This window comes from Euwallacea fornicatus, chromosome 4, assembly GCF_040115645.1.
Source record: "Euwallacea fornicatus isolate EFF26 chromosome 4, ASM4011564v1, whole genome shotgun sequence".
Taxonomy (NCBI): domain Eukaryota; kingdom Metazoa; phylum Arthropoda; class Insecta; order Coleoptera; family Curculionidae; genus Euwallacea; species Euwallacea fornicatus.
The window spans coordinates 5,964,887-5,991,372 of NC_089544.1; the positions used below are offsets into that span (position 1 = coordinate 5,964,887).

The 26,486-nt window shown below is 32.4% G+C and overlaps 3 protein-coding genes across 10 annotated transcripts in view; 1 reads left to right on the forward strand and 2 right to left on the reverse strand.

Annotated features, from left to right (window-relative positions):
* Positions 1–812: 812 nt before the first annotated feature.
* On the reverse strand, positions 813–2,634 carry LOC136351015 (serine protease inhibitor I/II-like). The gene is made up of 3 exons (XM_066303244.1): positions 2,482–2,634; positions 1,683–1,799; positions 813–1,465 (listed from the first exon to the last, which is right to left on the reverse strand). The coding sequence occupies exons 1-3, from the start codon at positions 2,540–2,542 to the stop codon at positions 1,356–1,358; spliced, it is 288 nt and encodes a 95-aa protein (XP_066159341.1). The 5' UTR covers positions 2,543–2,634; the 3' UTR covers positions 813–1,355.
* Positions 2,635–5,964: 3,330 nt separating this feature from the next.
* Positions 5,965–26,486, reverse strand: part of LOC136338840 (cytochrome b5 reductase 4) — a 149,381-nt gene continuing 128,859 nt past the window's right edge. For 4 of the 8 annotated variants that reach the window (XM_066281590.1, XM_066281594.1, XM_066281593.1 and 1 more), the window contains 10 exons: positions 12,591–12,706; positions 11,865–12,026; positions 11,627–11,807; positions 11,053–11,314; positions 9,466–9,692; positions 7,393–7,533; positions 6,762–6,924; positions 6,616–6,705; positions 6,437–6,563; positions 5,965–6,378 (listed from right to left, as the gene is read on the reverse strand). In XM_066281590.1, the coding sequence (XP_066137687.1) occupies positions 6,271–6,378; positions 6,437–6,563; positions 6,616–6,705; positions 6,762–6,924; positions 7,393–7,533; positions 9,466–9,692; positions 11,053–11,314; positions 11,627–11,807; positions 11,865–12,026; positions 12,591–12,706 (1,577 nt within the window). In that variant the 3' untranslated portion in view covers positions 5,965–6,270. Of the gene's footprint in view, positions 6,379–6,436; positions 6,564–6,615; positions 6,717–6,761; positions 6,925–7,392; positions 7,534–9,465; positions 9,693–11,052; positions 11,315–11,626; positions 11,808–11,864; positions 12,027–12,590; positions 12,707–13,292; positions 13,361–16,666; positions 16,811–18,558; positions 18,579–26,486 lie in introns of those variants that run through there. The other 4 variants (XM_066281597.1, XM_066281596.1, XM_066281595.1 and 1 more) reach the window with 4 other exon arrangements.
* LOC136338836 (uncharacterized) lies at positions 16,152–23,054 on the forward strand. Its single transcript, XM_066281583.1, has 6 exons — positions 16,152–16,264; positions 17,265–17,484; positions 17,549–17,794; positions 17,857–18,190; positions 19,764–19,974; positions 21,827–23,054. Exons 1-6 carry the CDS (start codon positions 16,205–16,207, stop codon positions 22,685–22,687), a joined length of 1,932 nt encoding a protein of 643 aa, XP_066137680.1. The 5' UTR covers positions 16,152–16,204; the 3' UTR covers positions 22,688–23,054.

The following is a 26,486-nucleotide window of genomic DNA, read 5'->3' on the forward strand; positions in this document are numbered from 1 at the left end:
TTAACAAAAGTAATTTTTGTACTAACTTCAACAACCTGTGTAATGAGAATAAAGCACCAAAAAAAGTGTTATGAGGAAAGTCTAATTATTTTCGCATAAGGAATCTCCGGTTACCGAATTACCTTCTAATACGAAAGACCCTGTATAGTTTATTCTATGAGATTTCTAATTAATTTAGATAACTATTAAATTTTTTTTAATCTTATCTTTTAAATGCCCTCCATTAACTTCAATGTAATTTTTGAATTCTTAAGTTAAAAATTTTGCAATAGCCGACGAAGCAAATTTCCATCTTGATCTTGATCCACGACAGAAAAATTAAATAATTTTGTAAAGGTTTAAATTAATTATTAAATTGAGTAGTTCTGTAACAATTATTTAGAAAATTTGTATCCCTGGTTGTTCGTCACTGGCGTGAAAATGCTCACGATCTGTTTACCAAAAAACTCCACAATCCAAAAGTTGTTGTTCGGTTTGGTACAGCAATAATTCTAGATCTAAATGAGCGAATTCAAAATTAATCCGAAAAACTTGAAATTTATTTCAGTGCAGAATGATGCAAAATTATAAACTTAACATTAAAAAATGCGTTGAAGTTGATAGAAAGCATTTAGAATATATGATTTTTAAGAATTAAATAGTTATCTAAATTAATAATATATTCCATGGAATTAGCTCTATATTAGTCTAATAAAATATTTTTTTTCCTTTCATTGGGAAGTTTTTATTTCACTTTTAAAGTACATAGTCTAATATGAGAAACTTATATCAAACTATTATTATGTATTGGCATATTATTAAAATAACATATGTTTTATTATACACATATTTATTAGTACTGTCACTCCTAACAAACAGAACCAAGTACCTCTTTTAATTATTGATAAGCTATTTTGGATAGATCAAGTCTTAACTATAGTTTAAGTTTTAAGATACAGAAGTGCACGAATACTTTTTGCAATTCCATTCCTGCATATTTCCTTGTTTATGTTCTTGTTATTGTATCTACTGAAGGGTTGTTCTTTGGTTAAAAGTATATTGCAAAAAGGTCAAACAGTATTTATGATCAATATGGTGTAACAAAAAATGTGTAATAACATTGAAACATTATGTTTTATATAATATTATCTACTGTACTGATATTTTCTACACTGACTGTATTTCAACATCTTTTTGCCATATTACAGGCACGTAGGATATAGCTGAGTTTTTGGTGTTGAAAAATATTGCTTAATTGGCGTAAGTGACTAATACAATACATTTATATATGCTTTTTTCCTTATTAACTAACTTTCTAACTGACTAAATTAGATTTCTTCTTTCATCTGAAGAAACTTGAAGAAAGTATAGTCCCTTCAAACGCAGAATTTCTGTGTACAAATCCATATTTGGTTGCTACAAACACATGTGTTGCAACCATTATCTAAAGAAGTAGTTTGGCCATTGACACAAGTCTTTGTTGAAACTGGAATTATAAATATACTGCAATTATTAAAAAAATTCTTTTAGCCAAATTATCATAGTGGTCGTAAGTTTTGCGAGGACACAGAATTTCTATTAAATTGGAAACAGGAGTAGATGCGCATCATTGTTCGATTTCCATGAAAATGCGCTATGCGCTCGGTAAACATACTAGCACTTCAATAAGCTGTAAGTAATGTTTAAAATCACATTATTATTACCTTCTCTTTTTTTCGAACAACGAATTTTAGTACAAACCCATCTTCCAGTGGATACACAAGAACAAGTGTTGCAGTCTTCTTTCTTTACCTCCCCAGGGGTACATTCTTCATTGCTTGCTATAAAAAATATTATAAATCGTCAGTAGTGATTTTTAAAAGAAATCCTGGATAATTTTTGAAATATATATAAGCATAACAATAAATTAACTTAACTGAGCCTTGGGTCAATTCTTATTATCATTTAAATGTTCGTGAACTTTAAATTTATATCAGTGTTATCTAATTCAAACTTCTCATTTATGTAATAATAATAACACTGTTAATAAATAAATCGAACTAAGAAATTATTTTAATATTTTTCTTAGAAATTTTGCTGTCTGCAGCAAACAACCAAGTAAATTCTAATATTGAAAGGAATCAATATTTTGTCCTAGTTGAGTGTTATTCGAGTCATGGAGTTTATTTTTGGGGCAAGACTGTAAAAACCTAAATTAACATTATTTTTGAGCTGAAAAAGATAGCAGTGAGATGTGTTTCTAAAGCCACGATAGGGGAATCATCTCGACTATGATTTTGGTAGCAAAGAAATCTGATCTTACCATCCAACAATTATTGACCCGCAAGAATACCGGTTCAAGTCATGGTGAAATTGGTTAGTGTGTAATTTAGAAAACATCCTCTTGGAGTGTTGGTAATTTAATTTGTTACAATTTGATTTGAGAAGAACTTGTAATATAACGGTGTTGGGTAGATAGTTAATTTGCAGGAGTATTATACCGATAATTTTAATACATCTTACCTGATTGAGCAGAAATTACCACCACAAAAAGTAGACATACAAATATTGCCAATCTCGCCATGTCCAAATTTTTATTTTCGAAAATATTTTGATATAAAACAGAATCTCTTTGAACGTCAACGAATTATTGGAATATATAACGGAGTGCTGCTTCTTAAATACATTTTTATCTCATAATAACATGACAGATTCGTTTAAAATAAATAATATAATGTTTCCATTACACAGTGGTTCTGTTCAGAATATAGTATATTATCGTATTTGTTTTAGTAGTCTAGAGTGGTGTTTATTTTCAAACATGCACCCACAAGTTCGCCGCTAAAAGAAATATTTGCCACATAAATGCAAATCTTTCGAAATGTTGCATTTATCAGAAATTTGGAATTTAAATCGATAGGCAAATGGAAATTTACATTTTTTACTTTGCCGTTAATATGAGTAGCATGAATCAACGGGAATTTTTTACATATTAAGTAAAGCTTTGTACTTTGTGTGAGCTTTGTTCCTTTGCATTAATTTAATGCGAATGTTTACCTACATGTGTCCTAGTTAATTGTTAATATACCGTGCGGCTGTAAATTGACCCCCTATTAACTCATAAAAAAATATATTTTTTTAAATTCAAAAGCAGCATTAAATAAGAAAAAATACTATCTTTTGATGTTTCTTTATTGTTTTAAATGTTGCTTACATCCCCTGCAGTGCAAAATGGTCAATTTTTCGAAATTAAAATATCGGTCAAGTAATACACTGACTTTCAAAAAAACCGCAACACCAAGAAGAACACATCGTACACGTTTGAAATTCTGGCATTACGTTGGATCGGGTAATAGATAAAAACGATCAAAATATCAAAAGAAAATTATTGTGAATAAGTGAAAAAATTTAATAATAATTTAATAATGGGTGGTATCTCCTCTTAAATTAATACATTCCTGTAAGCGACGTGGCATGCTTAAAGTTAAATTGTCATTATCTTCCTGTGGTATTGTATCCCAGGCAATCTGCACCTGCTCGCGGAGTTCATCTATGGTCTCGGGAGGGCGAGCTAAAGGTTGAAGTCTCCGACCCATTATGTCCCATACATGCTCTATCGGGACAAATCTGGAGACCGAGCTGGCCAAGGCAAAGTATTCAAATTTTCAGTTCCCAAATTCCTCAAAGTATAGTTGGCTACATGTGGTCGCGCATTATCCTGTTGAAATGTGCTTGCAGGATGGTCGTGCATGTATGGTATAAGAACCGGTTCTAAGACACTATTAATGTACCTCTGAGCATTTAATCTATCATAAATGTAAACAAGAGGAGACCGACTACCATACTGGATAGCACCCCAAACCATGACACCTGGTGTTAAAACAGAATGACGCCTTTCCAAAAAGTCCAAATTTCCGCTCTCCTCTGCGCCTTCTAACACGTAACCGTCTATCACATCGTCATAAACAGAATCGGCTCTCATCACTGAACACGATTCTTCTCCACTCATCCACCCATTGCACTCTCAGACGACACCACTCCAGTCGGGCCACCCTGTGGTTTCGTGATAATGGAAACCGACCCATAGGACGATATGAATTTGGTTCAAAACTTCGAATTCTGCGATACATCGTACTAAGGGAAACCCTTCGATTTAGGGTGGCTACCTAGTTAGCACCAAGAGACGGAATTGTTTCAAACGGGGCGCCTGTCGCTGAACGACAAAGTCGCCGGTCTTCGCGTTGGTTCGTTATTCTTGGACGGCCACTACCACGATGACGATTTACTGACCCTTCGTTAGACCAATCTCTCCAAGCTCTTAGCACTGTTGATGCGTTTCGATCCAATCTACGTGCAATTTCGCGGAAAGGTAAACCTGCCTCATGCATACCAACAATTCTTCCCCTTTCAAAGGGAGTTAACTGCATTTTGGTGTATACGAGGCATTTTGCACTACCACACATTCAATATGGTATTAACAATAATACCTTTATCGCTATCCGTCTGTAAAAAAATTTGCAAAAAGAACGATCGTCACAGATAAAAAAGTAAAGAAAAACTTCATATCGCATTAAAATATGAACTTGAAATTTTTATCATTTTTTCTCTTTACTAGTCTAAAATCATACCAAAATTTCAAATACATACAATGCGTTCTTCTTGGTGTTGCGGTTTTTTTGAAAGTCAGTGTACTTTAAATTAAAGGTCTTTCAAAACTACACTCAATGGTGTATTGCGACCTAAAATCTATCAATTAGTTTTTTAGAAAAACAGCTATAAATGTGGCAAAAATTGCTATACAAACTCTAGTTAAATAATACGTAAACAATAAAACGCTTTTTTGTTGATAGGAAATTGATTTGTTCTTAGTTTTTTGTTCACAGTCTTATATTAAAAAAAAGAATACATAAATAAAAATAATCAACGCCTATTTGTCAGCACAAAATCTAAAACAGAGCAATTTCTTACCAACAAACAAGATTTTTCACTTTTTACGTACTATTTAACAAAATATGTATTACCCTTTTACCACATTTATATTTGTTTTTCTCAATAATCAATCTATAGATTATGAATCACTATACACCAATGAATGTAGTTTTGAAAGACGTTTGATTTGAGGTGTCATGCTTCAATTTAAAAATATAGACCATTTAGCGCTACCAGTAGCGTAAATAACATTAGGAAAAAATGAACAAATATCGAAAGTTAGTATTTTTGTCTTATTTAATGTTGATTTTGGATTGTTAAAAATTTGTTAAAATGTTAACAGGGGCTGGAATGTAGAACCGCACAATATGTAAGAAAGTATCAATTTTCAGACTACCAGTCATCAAATAACATCATTTTCATAAATTTAAAAAAGTTCTCGTAAAGGGTAAGATATCAGGGGTAGGTCAAATTGGAAAACGTTGCAGAGCAATTTGGAGATCAACAAAACGCTGCCCCAAAATTTGTAATTTCCCTTATACAAATTTTCTAGAAAGTTCAAATATTCCGTATAATACCTTTTTCTCTTTCCTCCGTTCCATTGGAGTTTTCAAATTTCATTATAATACTTGTTGTTCCGTCGATTTAGGTTAATTGAATGGTTTAGTTTGACACGTTTTCATTTTCTTACATTAATTGTTTCTCCATATATTTTTAATTTCTGTTTGTGTAATCCAATAATTGAATATGAGGCATAATTCTAATGTATATATGTAATATTTACATCGTTGCCTGGTCTGCTTCAGACTGAACCGCGTCAGTCTTAATATATTAAATATATCAGATATGCGATTTAAATATTTGGACTTTAATCCGTATAGGTATTAAATTATTTATTGCATAAAAGTAACTTATTTTGTATCTGAGTTACATATTTTTTTGAGTCTCCCACCTCTCAGAGCCAATGGTTTAAGCTAATTGTTTTTTCTTTTCTCTTCGACGACTTTACATTTATTTATTGTTTTTTATAGACCTAATCGATTTGAATGAACGTTATTAAAAATAAAACATTGAAAATAAAAATAGATTTTTATTATTTTTATACATTGTTTAATGAAGGTTTACCATTGAGAAATAACAATAGATAAAAATCTCAAGGAAAATAAGACATTAACTAAGTAGAACAATACAAGCCATAACCAAACCCTAATCCGATAGAAAAATAGAACAATTAGCAACACATCTTTTATTACAGTAAAAACCTTGGTAATATGTCGCCTAACTTATTAAATATTGTATAGGTGAGTAGAGAAATCTTGGAATCAAGGGTGTACAATTTTTGATTATAATGCAATTATTAATTCTACTTTCACATATTCTTTGCTATCCTCCAAAGACATGGAACTGTTCCTTGTTTAAACCGACTGAAGTCAGTTCTTGCTTGGATTTTTCGTTGAATTTCGGCGGTCCACAAATGAAGCCATAAATACTCTGAAAAATAAATATCAATTTACTACAATAAAATTCATACATGAATCAATTTAAGTACTCTTATCGTATATCCAGTATCCTGCAGATGTTCCTGTAAGCAACTTTCTATTAATTGCGCGTTTACGTGGCCTTTAAGACCTTTCCAGTCATCCGAGGGTTCCGATAAAATGTTGTTAATTTTGATCCTAAATGAGAAGTATTACTTATTATTTTTCTACAAAATAATCTTACTTTTACCTTTTATCCGTTTCTGCTAATTGATCTAGTTGAGTGCTTAACAAAATATCTTTCTCGGTTCTATTGAAGAAAAGCAGTCGTATGAACTGACTGAAAAGCGTCTATTTTCATGAAACATTGTTGTTATTTTTTATGTAATGACTTACCATTTTTTGACTCTTCTTTCGAGCAAAAAAATAATTAAGTTGAGCATGGGCGTTATACCAGTTCCAGCAGCTAACATAAGGAAGGTTTCCCGCTTTTCAAGGAGTTTCATGTTGAATAGTCCTAGAGGATCACTCATTTCTATCTCATCTTCTTCATTTTTATCTGAAGGGGAAAATGTTATGGATTGGAATTGAAAATTCTCTAACCGGAAAATTTTGTTTAACATAAATCGAGAACAAAAAGGAAAGTTATTAGGATATTCTTGTTTGTATATAAGATTTGGTCACAAAAAATGATCAAAAACGAAAATACATATAATAATTGGACTAAACTATTAGCCAAGGCATAATGTTAATTTTTAAATTTCATTTCATCAAAAAAATAACAATTTAGCAATAAATCGAAAATGAAACTTTAAAAAAGTATGTAAGACATTGGACATGACGCTTTTGCTCTAATTAAAGAATGCTCTGAGGCTCAATATTTTTTGAATTTGCCATTAGAATTTAACACAAACCGCGTTGGAATATACGCATTTTGTAATTTTCAACTTATTTTTGTTTAAAATTATAGCAAAAATGAACTTTATGCGTTGATTTGGCCAGTAGTTTATCATCCAGTTCTTTATACCTGTAATAAATCTGCTAATTTTTCCTTCTGAATAGCGCTTTATTACTAAACCCACATTGTGGTCCATTGAAGTTCGGTTTGGTAGGAAATTATCAAATATGCTTTCAGGCACTGGTGTATAAGATCTGGACATTTCTGTGCCTAAAATAATTGATATAAGTGACGAACTAATGTGTACAGATTGTTTCATGCAACAGGTCGCTGAATTTTGTGCTTTATGGAAGGGTTTTTATAAAAAATGAAATATGTATATCAGATTAGATTTTTTTAAATAAAATAAAGTAAAGTTTCAAGAATACTGTTTTACTTCTAAGAATCAAGAAAGGGATGTCCAACAACACAATGTTTATATTAAAAAAAATTAATAAACAACATTTCATCGTATTTCTTATCCTTACGTTAAAACGAATCAATAATCAAACTACGTCATTCTCCTCATGAAACCTCACATGTATCTTGTCACATTGTGTTGTAAGGCATATTGTAATATTTTTATTACTATTTTCAGATTCTCCGCAGATTTAGCATGTACAGCATTGAATGAAGAATCGGAAGTACTATAATAATTTCCTAGTTTTAGTAGAAGTAATTTAACCTATTATTTATTTATTAATATATATATATAAAGTTAAATTATCCCGAGCCAAACAAATTTTTGAGGCTAACTAATTATCAAGCCAAATATTTATTTCTTCGAAAGAACGTTGTTGTTAAAGTACATTTTGCATTGATCGGAATAAATGGTAATCTGAAGGGGCTAAATCCGGGAGGTATGACGGGTTGGCTAGGACGTCATTTTAAAGTTTTCCATACATTTTTTTGTCAATTTTTCAACAAAAGGTCGAGCATTATCCGGTTGAAAAATAGCTTTATCATGTCTTTGAACATATTCTAGTCGTTTTTCGTTCAGTGCTCGGTTTAGTTTTATCAATTGTTTTCGGTATCGATCGTAAGTAATCGTTTCACTAGGTTTCAGCAATTTGTAAAATACAACTTCCCTATTATTTCACTAAATACAGACTAAGACTTTCTTTCCATGGATATTGCGTACTGGTTGTGATGTTGATGGTTGACCTGGATCGACCCATAATTTTTTGCGTTTTGGATTATCAAAATAAATTCACTTCTCATCACCTGTGATAAGTCGATCTAAAAACTCTTTCGTTTCTGACTAGTAAGCAAAACTTCACAAATGGTTTTCCGCCTTTCAACGTCTCGTCTTTTTAATGTATATGGCATCAATTTTCCTTTCTTCTTCATTTTTCCCAAGTCATGTAGATGTTCGGTAATTGTAGATTGAATGGCATTCAAAGTTTCTGTCAATTGTTTCACCGTTTGAGTGGGGCCTTCGTTCAATAATTCTCACAAATCTGCATCTTTCAATTTCTTAGGCTTTCCTGGTTATTCCTTGCCTTTTACATCAAAATCGACTCTTTTAAAACGGTTAAACCATCATTAACAACTTTTTTAAGATACGGCATAATTACCATACGCTTCAAGTAACAATCCATAACTTTCGGCAACCGTTTTTTTCAAAACTATGAAAACTATGTTTATTGCATAGTGACAATTAATAGCGAATCGACTTTGAATGCGGTATGTTTACCTTTCAAGACGCTACAGATATCGTTAGTTTATATTAACAAATGAATCAGTAACACAATCTCTTAGCAAAATCGACATTATCAACCGAAACACCGATTATATATAATTAAGTAACACAGAAATGATGTAGATCAGTAAAACCTAAATGTCTCCCTTAATCTCTAATTTATTGGGGGTCGCACCGCCTCGTTAAGGTCGAGCATATCGTCTTCTGACATGACACCGCTCCGAGAGGGTTTCGCCTAATCATGAAAATTTTCATTTTTCATGGAGATTTTTCCCATATAACGATTTATTTGATTTCTGAGAATTTTATGCGTTTAATTAGGCCGGCTTTTCTGAGTCCATAATAAGTGATTACTGATGAAAATACTCGAATCCCGAAAAAGAGATGAAGATGCGGTTTTCCTTAATTTTACTTATTTCTATTTCTTGCCTAAATACTACGTACATCGATGTACCGCTTACCATCAACTACTCCGTAAATCTTAAAGTGTCTGCCTATGGGCATTATAACCTTCTGCTTGTCCTTCCTATGTAACATGAACATCCAAGTGTTGTAATTGACTTGCGACTTTTTATTTATAACGTAAGTGGATTTACGTTGTTTCGGAGACCCTGAAACACCACTTTCCACTGATATTGCGTGGTGTTGGAGAACACCGTAGGTGTCCCATATCGCACCTATACATTTCCTTAAAAGGAAAAACATTAGGGTTTCTAATAGGTAAATAAACTGCTCCACAAAAGTTAGGGCTATAGTCAAATCTTAATAAATAACAAGTAGTGTGCTAGTAAATATATATTTGCCATACCATTTGGATGGTTCTTGTACTTTACCAGTTTGTATAAAGGTATTTGAAAATTTTTATAATGGTTTTCAGAAAGTAAAATTGAGGAGAACAAATCAGGGCTATACGTATGCCACAGGGTAGATCAAAACAACAGGATGTTCCTCAATTGTTTCATGTGTCTCAAAATTCGATATCCAGACTGTTAACAAGGTTTCAACAAATTGGAAATACCACAGAAAAATAACATACAGGACGACTCAATGGAATCACGGCTGCTCAAGATCGACTTATTATAACTTCTGCGCGAAGAGAACCCGTCTTCACATGTAGGCACTTGGACTGTAGTCCAAGTTTCAATTGAAACAATTTGTAGGAGACTTAAAGCAGGAAGCATAGTCTCAAGATATCTTTTGAAGAGTTCTCCTTACCCAAGGAAATAAACTTGTAAGACTAGAGTAGGCAAAAGAGTACATTAATTAGGATGAAGAGTGGCGTTCCGTATTATCAATTGACGAGTTCAGACTCGTCCATTAATCTAGTTGTCGGAGTGTTTGTGTCTGGACAAAATCTGGAGTACGCAGAAACTTAAGAACTGTACAAGTGCAGAGTTCTAAAGGGGACACAATAATGGTCTGGGGCAGAATTCGTTACTTCATCAACAACATTCTGCCATGTATTCAAGCTGTTGCAAATTTCCGAACATCTATGGTGTCCGTTAAGATCACCGGACCTTAATCCCATTAAATTTGCGTGACACATGTTGCAAGGAAGTGTTGAAGAACGTTTACCATGCCCCCAAACAATGTCACAGCTTCGAGAACTTCTTCTACAGCTATCGGAAAATATACCACAAGACAAGATAAAGTATCTCATTGAGAGTATACCAAGACGACGTGAAGCAATTATATAGGTTAGAGGAGGCCATACGACATAGTGAATTTTCGAGATGTACTTTTTATGTTATTTTCAATTTTGCAAAATGTGTTTATTATTTTTTTGTTTTTTTTTAAATAAATCAAAAGATATCAACAATACTTTTTTACTTATTTTTTGGCAAAGATTACAAAAAAATTTTGTTGCTAGCTCTAAGCAATATGCAAAATATAGTAATATTCTTAATTTTTGTGGAACATTTTATTTACGATTTAAGATTGGGTGCAAATAGGCAATAGTTCGAATGCAATAAACAGATCGGGCAAAGTTACAAACAACATAAATTTTTTAAAAAAATCCAAATAAGACACAAATTTGCCATATTTACCTAAACACTACTTCAACTTTTCCAGTTTCCATCACCATGTTAATTTCGCAGGGCCACGAAATTTTGGCGTGAAATTTTATATCATTTACCAACATCGACCCATCATAGCAGAATATGATGGTTACGCTTTGGTCATCTTCGGGTTTGTTGACTTGCACTAAAGGATTTGAAAAAGCCTTGGCATAGAAGATTACGGAAATAGAGCCGGTTTTCTGGATCCAGTCGAAACGGGGAGGTTCAGTAGGTCCGGGTTCTAGGGGCTCTAAATATAGAAATTTATAATATATTGGAGTTGTCTAAAAGCTAAATTTATTTGCGTCAATAATTTCAACATTTTAATCAGATATATAAATTCCTGGTCTCTGATTTGATAATTCTAACTGAGATCCCAATAATGCTCGTGAAAAAAGTTTTATTGAAATTTAAATTTATTAAGAAATTTTACTAATTTTTGATCTGTTTACTTATGTTTGAGTGGAAAACTCTCTTGCCGGAGATATATTATTTTATATACAAAATTATTAAACAAAACAACACACGAAGAAAACAATAATTCTGGTTTTCTGGAACGTACCTGCAGAACCAGTTGGTGATGGTACATTACTTTGACTAGGGCTGAATACGTCTGTCTTTGCAGATTGAGCCTGTTGCTCCCCGTAAAAGAGGGCCTCTTTGTTAATGGTTGGATCCACCGTTACCAGTTTACCTACTAAACATTTTTGGAGAATTTGTTCGTAGTTTACCCACGGATGAACCTATTGATAATTTATGGGTACAGAAATCAAAACTATTGGAAAATGAAAAAAACCTACTTCATCGAACAAAGATGAGGCATCTATGCCTACTCCTCTCATCAGCTCTTCTTCTCCTCCAGGATGAAAGGGAAAGTATTGTGTTATGCAATAGACTTTTCCTCGAATGGCCAGCCATCCGTCATATTTGTTGTTATGTTTTGCTAGTTCTGTTTTTGTGACCTACACATAAAAGATTCGTCAAATTTTTATTGTTGAATATTGGTGCATTCAAGATCAGGTTATCGAGTATGGGGATCGCAAAAACGATAATAGATACAACCTTGGTTAAATCAGCGAAAAGTTGCGTACACGAGAGAGTAGGTTTATGATGCAAACAAATCTACACCATTATTTTTGGTTTTTTAGTAACTTCGAAAAGACTGAAGTATTCGAATTTCGTTTCTATTCATTATTCCCGTATATTAATATTCGTTTTTCTCAGCTCCTCTCACTTAACTCTGTTATCTCCTGTTTCATAAAAAGTTCCTCGAGTCAAATAATGACCAGTTTACAAAGAGAAGGAAAAAAGGAATGTTCACAGAATTAAAATTGAGTCACAAAATCAGATTTTAAATTTAAAATAAATTTCATCGATGTTTTTGATTTAGATTGATGAGGTCGGATTCGAAAATAGGAAAATTATTAAAAAGTTTACCCACGGAACAAATAAAATCCATCAGGGCCGATTTTGATTTTCCAGTCTGTTTTGAAGATGTTAAGAGTGATTTATATTCAAATACTTACTGTTAATGTTCCAGCTCTGGCGCCCAAGCCAGTCAAGTCCTTTCCAGACGAACCCAGTCGTATCCAGTCCATAAGCGAATGTCCTGGTTGCAGAGCCACTTTGTTGCGGGGGTTTCCTAAAATTAGATTAGATTTATAAGAAAATCACTGATCAACATTGGCAGTCTAATAATGTGGAGTGATAATTGAAGCTCGGTGTCCAACAGCCTAGACAACTAAATTACCTATGACAATTCGAAATACATATGTGCAGTTTTCGACACTTTTACAGGGTATTTCCTGGACACCCCGTAGAGGGTGAAACAGCTAAATGGAATAAATTCAATATCTGCATTTTTCCACACAGAAAAAAAATAACGGAACACGTCAATTTTAGATTTTGAAGTTATATCCTCCAGTGTAAAAATGCTTTTCCCTGAATTTAACGCCTTTGTATGATAATTGCAACCTTCACATTTTTAAATGGAACCCATGAATTTGCCATACCTTAATTGAAAGGTCTTTTCGTTCTCTAATCAAAACTATTATGGTTTTAAACATCATTGCAAAGAATGATTTAAAAAAATATATATTTATGTAATTGGCGAGATTCTCTTTAATAAACTTAAAACTGAATAACTAACGCTATGTCTTTATGAATAATGTTATAAAATGATAAAATAAATAAATTTTAATCTTCTATGAGGTGTTCAAAATGCATGCCTCAAACCTCTTGGCAGTATCTTCACCGTAAACAATAATGTCTTCTAACAATAATCAACATTCCAGGAGCAACCAATCTAACCGTAAATGTGATTCTTCTTTTTAGTTTGTCAATTTGATCACGTGGTTTAGTTTTCTACACCACACTCTTCACATATCCCTATACGAACTCAAACGGAATAAGATCAGGTGATCGTGCTGGTCATACTAGCGATCCGCGTTTCCCTGTCCACCGATTTGAAAACGTTAAGTTAAAGTACATTGAGATTGATTTGTTTCGTTATTTTATTACTTTGTCAATAACGAATTGATATTAGTTAATAAATTTGCAATTTATTTAGAGAATTTTCTCAATTACATTGATTTATTTTTTCTATTATGTTCTCAAATAAAGTTTAAAACCTTCTCGTTTTTGAATAGAGAATGAAAAGATCTTTGAACTGAGGTATGACAAACCCATACTTCCAATTTAAAAATTTGGGGGTTGCAATTGTTACGCAAAGGGGGTTGAATTAAGGGATGACATTTTTACTTTACAGGATGTAATTTTAGAAACTAAAGTTGAGATGTTTCGGTATTTTTTCAAATATATCAAAATATTCAGATATAAAATTTACTCCATTTGACTGTTCTATCATGTATGTACGGTTATTGACGAAATTGGTAATGGCATGGATTGTAGATCTCTGAGGTTGCCTTTACTTATGAAAGTGCATATTACAGAAAAAGTTTTTCCTAACCACGTGGTAAAACCATTTTATCGTATTTATTAAAATTCAAATGTAAGACTTGCAAGAGCATTGCAAGTAAGTTTTTATCTTGCTGTTTATTCTTACATAGATAGTCTGGGTCATCCTTTAATGTATTTCTTCTGTAATTTTACTGTTGATGTTGGCCTTGAATTTCCTGCAACACCAAAACTAAAAGACCAAGACTTGTGCTCGTCACTAGCGGCAATGAGAGATACGAAGCGTGACAAGTATAAAATATACAGTAGTGGTCAAAATTATAGCAACTTTTTAAAATTTCAAATAATTTAGACTTAACGGCCTAAATTCAAAATAGGTTTTGAAAATATGATTCTACAATGACTGTTGATGATAGAAGTATATAACAATAAAACAATAATAATTTGTATACAAAAATAAAAATATATATTCATTTCGACCTGGACAAAAATATAGCAACTTTTCCAAAATAATTATAAAGAGCAATAAAACTTCAACAAATTACAAAAGAATTGTTCAATAATTAATATTTTGTATAATACCCTCGCTGCTGAATAACTTCTGCACATCTTCGTAGCATTGAATTTATTACATTATTGATGTAATTGTTATCAATATTCTTCCAGGCTTCTTGAAGTGCCTGGAATAAATCCTGTGAATTGGAATATGTATTATTCCGAATTTTATTATCCACATATTCCCACACATTTTCTATGGGATTGAGATCGGGAGATTGCGATGGCCAAGCAAAAATTTCTATCCTTTCCTCTTTAAACCATTCTGAAACAAGTTTCGATTTATGTTTGAGATCATTATCTTGTTGGAAAATGCTTCTTAGTGGCATGGTTTCTTCAAGATATGGTTGTAAATGATTCCTGAGGATATCTCGGTACACGAACCGATCCATGCGATCTTCTATTTTGTGAAGCGGACCCATACCGAAACCAGAGAAACAACCCCAAACCATAATCGAACCTCCTCCATGTTTGACGATTGGTAAAACACACTTTTTTTGCAACCTTGCGCCTTTGGGTCGTCTAACGTATGATGGGCCATCACTTTTAAATAAGTTAAATTTGGACTCATCGCTGAAAACTACCAATTTCCACTCTTCAGATGTCCAGTGTTGGTAATTCTGCGCAAACTGAAGTCGGGCTTTCACGTTCTTCTTAGACAGCAATGGTTTTTTCGCTGGTCGCCTACCAAATAATCCATTTTCCACTAATCTTTTTCTTATGGTCTTGGAACTGATATGAGCTAGTCCCGTTTCCTCTAAATGTGATTTTATATGAGTGAATGATAAAAATGTATTTTTTTGACATATTCGAATTATCCGTTTATCAGTTCTTTTTGTAGTTTTCCTTGTGCGTCCTGAATTTTTTACAGCTGCTTCACTTCCTGTTTGTTGAATTTGTAAATAATTCGAGATACAATTGACTTATGCACACCCAAACTCTTTACAATTTCGCTTTGCCGTTCGCCACTTTTATACCGCTCAATGATAATTTTTCTGATCTCTCATTAGATTGTTTTACCTCGACCCATAATGAAAATCGTCGATTTAATTTAGAATATAAAACGTCTTTAAACACACAAGTGTGTAAATCAAGTGAAATTTTAAAATTCCAAGAGTTGCTATATTTTTGTCCGGTATTGGAAAAATATGTTTTGATAGTTTCTTATAGGAATTGTTGATATTTTATTTGGATGCATTTTAAACACCAACGGTTGTGGAAGATAAATAATATAAAAACGTATATTGGGTTTAGTTGAATAGATCCATTTTATTGAAAATTTTTAAAAGTTGCTATAATTACGACCACTACTGTAGGTCCATTTTGAGAATTTCAAAAAACATTTTTATTCACATCGTGATTTTAAACGTGAAATTCTGATGTATTATTGTAAAGGATATATTATGCTCTTTTCTGGTTGTTGAAGTCAATTAATGTTAAACCGGAAGTCTTAAATAACTGTCATAAATATCAAAAACAACCAACTTATGAGCATACTACATGATGAAAAAGAACTTTCTTTTTAAGTACAACAAATTGAAGGGAAAACACTTTATAGAAACATTCTGTATGTGGATAGATAACTATATCTTATCTTTCAACAGATTATGTGTCATTATTAATATTAAGTTATACCAGAAATTTTCGACGGACTAAGCAACAATTGTGCATGAAATCGAGTGAGATTGCTGATATACTTGGCACTACTGAAATGGGGAAAAAAATGCAGGTAAAATTTTAGTAAATTTGTTAGATAATTTTTCGATTATTATTCTTGTTATGAATTTTTATGTAGTTTCTAACTCCTATCTGATATTAGCTTTGCTCATCACAAGTCATTGAATATGAAATCATGAACAAAACAAAGTTGCTAATTATCATCAAGCTTTTGTTTAATAGATAAGAACGTAAATATTGTGTATAAGTGGCTTGTTTAATTTAACTTACTTTTACTAATCATACAAAATGGCCATAAATAAATAAGATTTTCAAATTTACCCAATTTTTTTAAATCTTTCATTGATCCTTTATGGATTCCCACGATATCTGTTCTTTATGCTTTTTATTTTTGAGAATCCTGAGGCAATTAGAATGATATTGGAAATTTATTATATGAATCGACTATACTAACCTTAAGTAATCTTATGATTAACGGTATATACATATACGACGATGTCTTTTGTCTAATTCTGATGACCGACATCATGAATGAGATCAAAATAACTTGGCGAATCATCACACCAGAGTTCATGTTCAGCAAAGTTAATGAATAGTCTGTTTGAGTGATGGCTGGTACAGTTTTTGCTGAATGATATGCCACTTACAAAAATTATTGTAGATATCTCTGTTGAATTTGGCTTTGGTCTCCAAACATTCATCATTACCGGGGTTGGTTTGAAATTAAAGTAGTCTACTTGCATTTTGGTAACTATAGGTACAGTTAAATCTTCAGAGGAAAAGTTAAATGTACCAAAAGTAACATTTCAGGCACTGTTATTAACAATTGAATTGACAATTAATATAATTAAAGTCGGTACTGACATTAGCTCTCAAAGTAGTTGCTTCTGTTCGTCTCTATATAAATAACGCCTTATGCAAAACTCTTCGTCTACGGCCATCTGATGAGTGCGAAACAGCACGAAACATGAGAGTATAATCTTCTGTGTTAGATATTAGGGTTGGTGGAACTTTTTTACTCGCATTGTTCTGTTAATTAATTTTTTTTTCAGGAAAGTCAGGATAGTGTTTGTATAGGTATAGACTTGGGCACGACATATACAGCGGCAGCAATCTATAGAAAAAATTACTCAGAACTGATTCCCAATTATTATTCATCAGGAGATCGACTCACTCCCTCAGTTGTATTTTACGAACCAAGTGACCAGTCGGTGGTAGTGGGAAAATTAGCCATTGAAGAAGGCATTAAATGCAGGAGGAATTGCTTATATGGTCAGTAACTCTACTAGATAACAAATACATGCTTAACTTTAATAACTTAACCCACAACGAAAAGATATGAAAAGATTGATTGGTCGGGCCTACGAAGATGTGTACGTACAGAATTTTATTACTAAACAAAAGCACTTGAAAAAGGGCTTGGTGTTGGTAAAGGACCAAGATACTGGATATCCGCATATCAAACTAGAACAAAAAATTATGAATGATAATGATAATACTAAACGGAAGACTTTTGTCACGCCGGAAGACGTTGCCACAGAGATTCTCAAGTCTATCAAAGAAGATGCTAAACGTTTTTTGGGTATGCCAAATTCATCATTTAGATATAAAAAAATAAATAAATAAAGACGTTCTTTTCTACAGCTTGCAATAATATTGAAGCAGTTATTTCAGTTCCTGCGTATTTTAGTTATGCGCAGCGAGCAGCTACTGAAAGATCAGCAAAGAGAGCCGGTTTAATAGTGATGGGCTTGATTACCGAGCCGGTAGCAGCAGCAGTTTCCTATACATATGGAAAAATCCAGAAAGATACTCTAATTTTAGTAGTAGATTTAGGTGGAGGGACTTTGGATGTGTCCCTCATCAAATGTGGCAATAACATATTCGAAGTTAAGTCTATTGACGGGGATATGTTTCTAGGAGGGAGCGATCTTGACGATGTGGTTTATGAGCATTTAAAAGAGGAAATTGAAAAAAAGTACGTGATTCATAACCAAGAAGTAACTTAATAAAACAAATCGGAAAGGGGTTAGTCATTGATCCTAATGACCTTTCCTTTTGAGTCACTCCGTGTTGATTTTAAAAAATAAAAATAGCAGTTTTGTTTACTTATACATATACAAAGCACGTAAATTTCCGTTTAAAAAATGATTCGACTAAGACAAATTGGTTACAATATAAAATTTCAATCTTTTTAATGTAACGTCATATATATTATTCTTATAGAATCACAGAATAACCTTTTATCTGTTTTTTTAAAAAGTTGCTATTGTCAAATAAAATAAAATACAACATTTTCATTTAAAGAAAACAGTAACTAGACAGTGGTAATTTTCGAGAACTTACTAGAATTTCAGCGTTAGAGAATTTTATACATATTGGTGGCGGTTTTGTTCTCAACTGGTCAGAAAAATCGATTCTCCATAACGATTTATTTATCATCCGATTCATAATTTTTATCGTTATTAAACGCTTAATGAATAATTCGTTTATATTGATTATTATACAAGGCATCTCTGAATGTACTATCATAAATTCAAGAACGTATTCTAGAGTCAAAATATGACGAAAATTTTAAATAAACATAATCGAAAAGCACTTCATTTTCGATATACAGGGTGTAAAAGGCTAGTTTCTGAGGATGCTTTTAATAATTATTTTCAAAATGTTGCGTGGTAAATAAATGAAATTCCATACTTTATTATAACTTTTTATGCTCTTTCAGAATCTCTATAAAGAAATAGCTAAACTTTTCGAGGGGCGAATGGTGCAGGGGTAGCGCTTTTTTTGCACTTGACTTAATGATTTTATAGAAAAAATATTGAATTTCCAACAGTTTTCGAGAAAATTGAGATTCAATGAATAATCTGTTTAATTAAATAGACATCAGATTTAAAATCCGGTTGGTCTTAAAATGAATCAAAAAGGATTTTTTACATTTCTGTACACGAGAGCATCTATTAATAAAGTGTGGTGGTTTTTCGTTGTCATCGGAATAGTATTTTTTTATAATTATTGTCAAAGAAATCGAATGAAAAGGAGTTTTAAATCTGATATTTATTTAGCAAAATTTCTTAAGTGTCAGCAATTTTCTTGAAAACTGTTGAAAATTTCGACTTCCATCAAAAATAAGTTAATGTTTATGCAAAATTAAATGTCTCAAGTTTATGTGAAATTCTTAAAATTTCATATTTTTCCTACCAAATTATTAATAAAGTTAAGCACAAAACATTTTGGGTATTTTTTACACAGTAGACTTCTTTATTGCCCGCCACTGGAAAAATGTGGCGATTTCTTTATAGAAATTTACATGAAGTGCAAAAAGTTATACTAAAGTACAAAATTAGATTTATTTATCTCGACACATTTCGAAAATATTAATAAAAGATAATTCTCAGAAACTAACTTTTCTCACCTTGCACATCGAAAATAAAGCGGCTTTCGATACATACTCATATGAAGTTTATGTCATATTTTAGACTTAAAATACGAGGTTGAGTTTGTACCACAATATTCAGAGACACCTTGCATATTATTAATTTGATTATTAGATTTGGCCAAATTGATGAGACTACAAAGAAAGGTGAAAGGCTGCTACATAGAATAAATTCTGATGCCAGGAAGTTCAAAGAATGGTTATCAACGAAAAAATCCTACAAGAAAGTATTTGAATATAATGGCTCCGATGACTATGAGATTACTTTAAATAGATCCCATTTTGAACAAATGATAGAGAATTCCATCAGCCGTGTTATTCAAAAGGTAAATTGTATAAGTAAATATATATACAGGGTGTCCCGTAAACCTTCGACAATACTTCGCCTGATGGAAGGCCCATCCTTCAGAAGTCAGAAAATGAAAAAATAGCCTAGATGAAAATATCATGGATTTCGAGATATTTACACTTTTTTCACAATAGACAAAACCTAACATCACTTGATATTTCGTAGTATCACTGTTACACCACTCCAAGTAGAGAAGCAAAATTTCTGTATTAGTTTCGTCAATGGTCATTGTTCAAAACCACATCGATAGATTTTACATGTATTTAATTTTTCCACCACATTACAATACTGTTTATTTACCCTACTGATAAAAATTAATACTAAATAATAGTAATTTTACAAAAAAAGCTTAAAGCAAGTGTTCAAAATGACCTCCATTGACACTTATGCACGTTCGGCATCTTTATATAAACGATCTTTTTATTGATCAATATTGAGCTTCGTGAATTCCCTGCGCCCCTCTAAAGACCCTACCATTAAACGGTATTGTAATGTAGTGGAAAAATTGTACTTGTTTCATCTAACCGGCCAAACATATACAGGGTGAGTCTTAAGTAATTGGACACAGAGCAACGATGGATTTATGACATAAAAATAATGCAATATAGCTAAATTTATGTTATACCAAAAGTTGAGAATAACTGAGATACAGGGTGCTGAGATACAAAATTGCAATCTCGCTTGAAGATCGACTTCACATAAGTTTTGCACCGGCGTAAAATAGTACGGGTACAGTTTCTCTTCATGAAAAATTCGCACTACACATCATTGTGCTCTTTTAACAATAGAAAAAAAATTATGTTATTACATGTCAACAAGTAGAAAAAATGGGAATTTAAGTTATTTAATTGAATTTCTCGAAAACCGTTGCTCCTAGCGACACCAATAAGGTATAACTGTTTTAACTAGAGAAGGTAGGACAACAAATTTTATGAGGAGAAATTGACATACGCCGTGCACAAAAAAGTTTAAATGGCTTAAATGATTTCTAATTGTCGATTGTGGCACCCTCTAGGAGATACACCGAAATTGTCGATAAATTTGAATTGATCATCTCCAAAAACCCCTATATAAGAAATTTTGTGAAATTAGCACGAACTGTTCCAGATATATTAAAGAAAATTTGATTTCATTTTTCAACTTTGGCACCCTGTATCTCAGTTATTTTCAACTTTTGGTATAACTTAAATTTAGCTATATTGCATTATTTTTATGTCATAAATCCATCGTTGTTCTGTGTCTCATTACTTAAGACTCACCCTGTATATTTTGTTTAAGAAACATATACTTATTATACTATTTCAGAATCTAGAAGAACGGCACTACTATCTGAGCCTATAGGCATCATGATAGCTGTAAATCTATTGCTACGGTAGAGCGCAAAAATTACATAATAGATATGGAGTTATCAGGAATCCGTTAAAATAAAGATATTTTTTAAAAATCCGAAGCATACATGTAAAATCTATCGATGTGGTTTTGAACAATGACCATTGACGAAACTAATACAGAAATTTTGCTTCTCTACTTGGAGTGGTGTAACAGTGATACTACGAAATATCAAGTGATGTTAGGTTTTGTCTATTGTGAAAAAAGTGTAAATATCTCGAAATCCATGATATTTTCATCTAGGCTATTTTTTCATTTTCTGACTTCTGAAGGATGGGCCTTCCATCAGGCGAAGTATTGTCGAAGGTTTACGGGACACCCCGCATATATATTTACTGATCACAAAACCTCACCGTATAAGATGAGGATCATTGAAATATTTTTTTTTATATTCGATACTCTTAAACACTTTCCAACATCAATTACTTATTACATTTTAGGTAGACAAGTGCCTAACTAACTCCAATGTGTCAAAAAAAGACGTGGACCGAATTATACTTGCCGGAGGATCAACGCGAATACCTAAACTCCAAGAGGAGCTCAGAGCGTACTTCGACGGTAAAGAACTTAACATGGACCTAAACCCGGACGAAGCGGTGGCTTTGGGAGCGAGTATTCATGCAGCTTTATTGAAGAAAAAAATAAACGTGTTGGAAGTATATGAAATACGAGACATGGCTCCGCACTCTTTGGGCATATTGGCTAAGTACGACCTCATGGTTTCGTTCATCAAGAAGGGAACACATCTTCCGATATGCATAAAGCAAGTAATGGAGACTAGTGAAAACGACCAAAAGTCGGTGGTGTTTAGCATTTTTGAGGGCGAAAGAATACATTGTATTAATAACAAAAAGCTGGGGCAATTCATTATATCAAATCTGCCTCTAGGAAAGGCGGGACAAGTCGAGTTTGAAGTGACTTTTTTCCTGGACGAGAGTGGCTTGTTGCGGGTCAGTGCTGTGGAGATGATCAGCCAAAATTCGAACCAACTTGAAATTAAAATGGGAGAGTTGTCGGTTTGCGACAGTTTAATATTTACCTCAGCGCAAATGGAGAGTATCATAGACGAGCGCGATAAACAATATGAGCAGTTTTGTAAATTACGATTAATAGTCGATACTTACATAAGTGGTTTAATATACGATATCGATCAGTTAACTTTCAAACAAAACAAACACGAGATCATTAAGGTTCTTCACAAATTCAATAGGTTTTATTCCAGTTGTCAAGATTTGGATCTATTGAAATTGGAATTTGAAAAACTACAAAACAACATCAATTCGCTGATTAGTATTCAGTAGAACAACTGTTTTCATCAGATACAAAAACAATTTAATCTAAAGTAAATGTGTAAGCGCGGGTATAAGCTTTTTCTTTAGAAATAGTGATGTTTTTTGGTCATGGCATTCAAAAGTAGCAATGTGAATAGGTTTTAGATCAAAAATAATAAAATGTTGCATTTAGTGCCGGTTCCTCAACGTCCAGTAAGGAAGCGGCAGCTGTCATTTAATAATTATTTAATAGATAAAATAGGTGCAGAATATTGAAGATTGATTGATTGATTGACTTAATCAGTATCTTAATCAGCAGAGATAATGAGCGAAATTTCTTAATGGAAAATTAGTGTTTTATTATTACATTTAAAAGAAAATAAATGTGTAAAAGTTATACAGGGTGATTCATTGGGAATGGGACATGGGGAAACCCGAGATAGGGGACACCAAAATATGACGATTGGACGCAACATGCCTTATATCAATGTTGCGCGTTTCCGAGTTACAGGGTGTTAAAAGTTAAAATTTTATTTTAAAATTCCTTAATATTTTTTTTTATTTTCATAGCATCAACACCAAAATCGGTGTACTTAGGTTTTGTAAGATGCCAAATAAGGATTTTGATCTAATTTTTACGAAATTTCTAGAGGCCGCTAGTTACAAACCACCACTTCGATATATTTAGTCAAATTTTTTATGAGTGCAACTAAGGTCAAATTTTGTTTAATTTATTGAAAAAACGTCTATTTTAACGCAAAAAAGGTATTCTTCTTCAATCCCGACATCTCTCTTCGTTTACGAGATTTTTACCTATAAGCTAATTCGTGTCCTTCCGTTTCAACTCGGTTTTATTCATTTTCAAATAAATATTTTGCCGCATTAAACAAATGAAAAGCCATTAACGAATGAAAAATAAGTTTTATTTAAGCAGATATTCAAAATGACCACCTTCCACCTCAATGCACTTTACCAACCTTTTTCTCAAAGATTTTTTCATTCTAAATTGCATAAAGACGTTATTCTTTATTTCATCAGCTATTTGTTGAATTTTTTGGCATAATTCTTCGCGAGTATTAATTGTCCCTTTGTAAACAATTGCTTTCATACTTGACCATATTGAGAAGTCCAATGGGTTGAGGTCTGGACTTCTCGCAGGCCGCGGAAATTCACTTCCACGACCGATCCATCGATGTGGAAAAACATTGTTTAAATGTTGACGCACTTGGAGAGAAAAATGTGGAGTCGCTCCGTCTTGCATGAACCACATATTTTGACGTAAATATAATGGAACGTCTTCGAGAAGTTCGTTAAGTTGTTCTTGCAAAAAATTTAAATACTGAAGGCCATTTAAATTGGCTGGAAATTCGAAAGAACCAATAAAAAAGTCACTTATTACACCACACCAAATGTTTACCTTAAATTCGTGTTGGAAATGTGTTTCTCGTACAGCATTTGGATTCTCAGAATCCCATAAATGGATATTTTTCCAGTTGAAAATTCCACGGCGTGTGAAAGTTGCCTCGTCAGTAAATAAAATTTTGTTCAAAAAATTTGGATCTTCGTTTTATTTCTCTTGCAAATATCGAGCAAATCTTAAGCGAGCAAAACGGTCTTCAGCGAGTAAATTTTGAACAAGTGTTAAATGATATGGATGAAATTTTTCTTTATGTAAAATTCTCCAGACAGACGACTGACTCATTCCCATCGTTGCACTTAACCGGCGTGTACTTAATGTTTTATTTTCAGCAATTCTTACTAAAACTTCCTTTTCCTGTTCAACCGAGATAGTTCTTCGAGCATCATTGTTTTGGCTTTGAGGGCGAAAAGAGCCTGTTCCTCCTAAACGATTGTACAGGTTTCTGAATAATTTGTTATTGGGTTGTTGTCGGTTGGGATATAATTCAAAATAACTATGTGCAGCAGCACGACCGTTAAAATGCATTTGAGCAAAAACACAAATCATATCGTGCATCTCACTAAAGGAAAAGTCATTATGCCTTCGCATTTTTACTTTTAAATTACTATTTTTTACTTAAAAAGAGCAAATGACAAGAAAAGAGTCTAATTACTTTGACAAGCTAAACTAACAATTGCTAAGTAACGCGTTGCTATGCAACTGAATCACAGTCACTTCCGTTTTTGAGAATTTGAAATGGAAGGACACGAAATAGCTTATAGGTAAAAATCTCGTAAACGAAGAGAGATATCGGGATTGAACAAGAATACCTTTTTTGCGTAAAAATAGACGCTTTTTCAATAAATTTAATAAAATTTGACCTTAGTTGCACTCATAAAAAAATATGACCAAATATATCGAAGCGGTGGGTTGTAACTAGCGCCCTCAAGACATTTCGTAAAAATTAGATCAAAATCCTTATTTGGCATCTTACAAAACCTAAGTACACCGATTTGGGTGTTGATGCTATGAAAACACGAAAAGTTATTAAGGAATTTTAAAATAAAATTTTAACTTTTAACACCCTGTAACTCGGAAACGCGTAACATTGATATAAGACATGTTGCGTCCAATCGTCATATTTTGATGTCCCCTATTTCGGGTTTCCCCATGTCCCATTCCCAATTAATCACCCTGTATTTAACAAGGTAATGAAAAATTCTTGACATTACAGGAGTACTAAGCACAAATATAAAAAAAAAATCGGTTTAAATTAAAGAATCGAAAGAAAAATTACAGGTTATTCCCCGATATTTAATAGATTATCTTATAAATAATCATCTGTACAGGGTTTCAAAGGGAGATTTTAAACTTCCAGGAAACTCAATTTTAGAAACATAATTTTCTCTGTTATTGGAAGTATAACTACGCGAATATGTAATAGTCTATTACTATTATTCAAAATATTATTTCAGTTTCCTAACACTCTTGAACGTTACTTTTAGGGAAATATACGCTGAAAGTTTTAGCTTCAAGCGGTACACCGAACGGCGCTTATTGCCTTTAAAAGAGCTTTGAAAAGTGATGAGAAACTGATCTTATACATCAGAATTTTATATTATTGATTATATTACCTATTTACCCTGAATTAATATTATCCTATTATGCGTAATCCAAACATATCTTAAAGGAAAATGTCTTTCGCCCTATATTTCGTATTTTATATTTTTATTAAATTGTATTAATGTTAAAACATAAAACTATTATATTATATAATCTTAGCTACATTGGTTATTGTCGATAAAGTGTAATCCTTGACGACTTCTTTTTTGAGTACTTTGTTCACATCACCGTCGGTCAACACATATCAAACCAAAACGAATGGACATATTTTTCATGTTATTTCAGTTAAAAAGTGCTCCAATGTGTAATTTATTAAATTGCACTTTATCTAATAAAAAAAATGTTAAACTCATTTAAGGTTATTGTAATTGTGCAATGTGTAAATTTATATTTATTGTCTGCAAAATTACAGCAAGCAAACACTTTTTTTTCTGCCCTATTTAAAATCTTGTTTTATAGGGTAAACTAAAATCAGGGACATTTCACTACCCCTACTAATTATTACGTGAGACTACGCTTCCATGTTGAAACAAATGTATACGTGGATCATTTGAAAAAACCGTAATTTTATTCGAACAACTCGAAAACTAACCAGCAATCAGAATCCGCCACTGGATTTTACAAAAAAAAATTATAAAGAGCCGATTTCAACTTCTCCTTAATTAAAATAATAGACCAAATGCGATGAATAAAAAAACCATCTGTAAGTGCAAAATGGACCTTTTTAAATTGTTATCACAGTAAACTTTAGAAGATATTTTAAGTGTCAAAACTGAGTTGCAAGTGAAATGCGAAATAGTGCACATG

What these genes read in the sequence shown, in the direction of transcription:
- LOC136351015 (XM_066303244.1), bottom strand. Translation starts at nt 2,542, where the DNA reads ATGGCGAGATTGGCAATATTTGTATGTCTACTTTTTGTGGTGGTAATT. An exon ending in GGTAATTTCTGCTCAATCAG is followed by an intron (nt 1,800 to 2,481) that starts GTAAGATGTATT and finishes TATTTTTTATAG; the next exon opens with CAAGCAATGAAGAATGTACC. An exon ending in TTGTTCGAAAAAAAGAGAAG is followed by an intron (nt 1,466 to 1,682) that starts GTAATAATAATG and finishes TTATAATTCCAG; the next exon opens with TTTCAACAAAGACTTGTGTC.
- LOC136338836 (XM_066281583.1), top strand. Translation starts at nt 16,205, where the DNA reads ATGAAATCGAGTGAGATTGCTGATATACTTGGCACTACTGAAATGGGG. An exon ending in AAATGGGGAAAAAAATGCAG is followed by an intron (nt 16,265 to 17,264) that starts GTAAAATTTTAG and finishes TTTTTTTTTCAG; the next exon opens with GAAAGTCAGGATAGTGTTTG. An exon ending in TCAGCCGTGTTATTCAAAAG is followed by an intron (nt 19,975 to 21,826) that starts GTAAATTGTATA and finishes ATTACATTTTAG; the next exon opens with GTAGACAAGTGCCTAACTAA.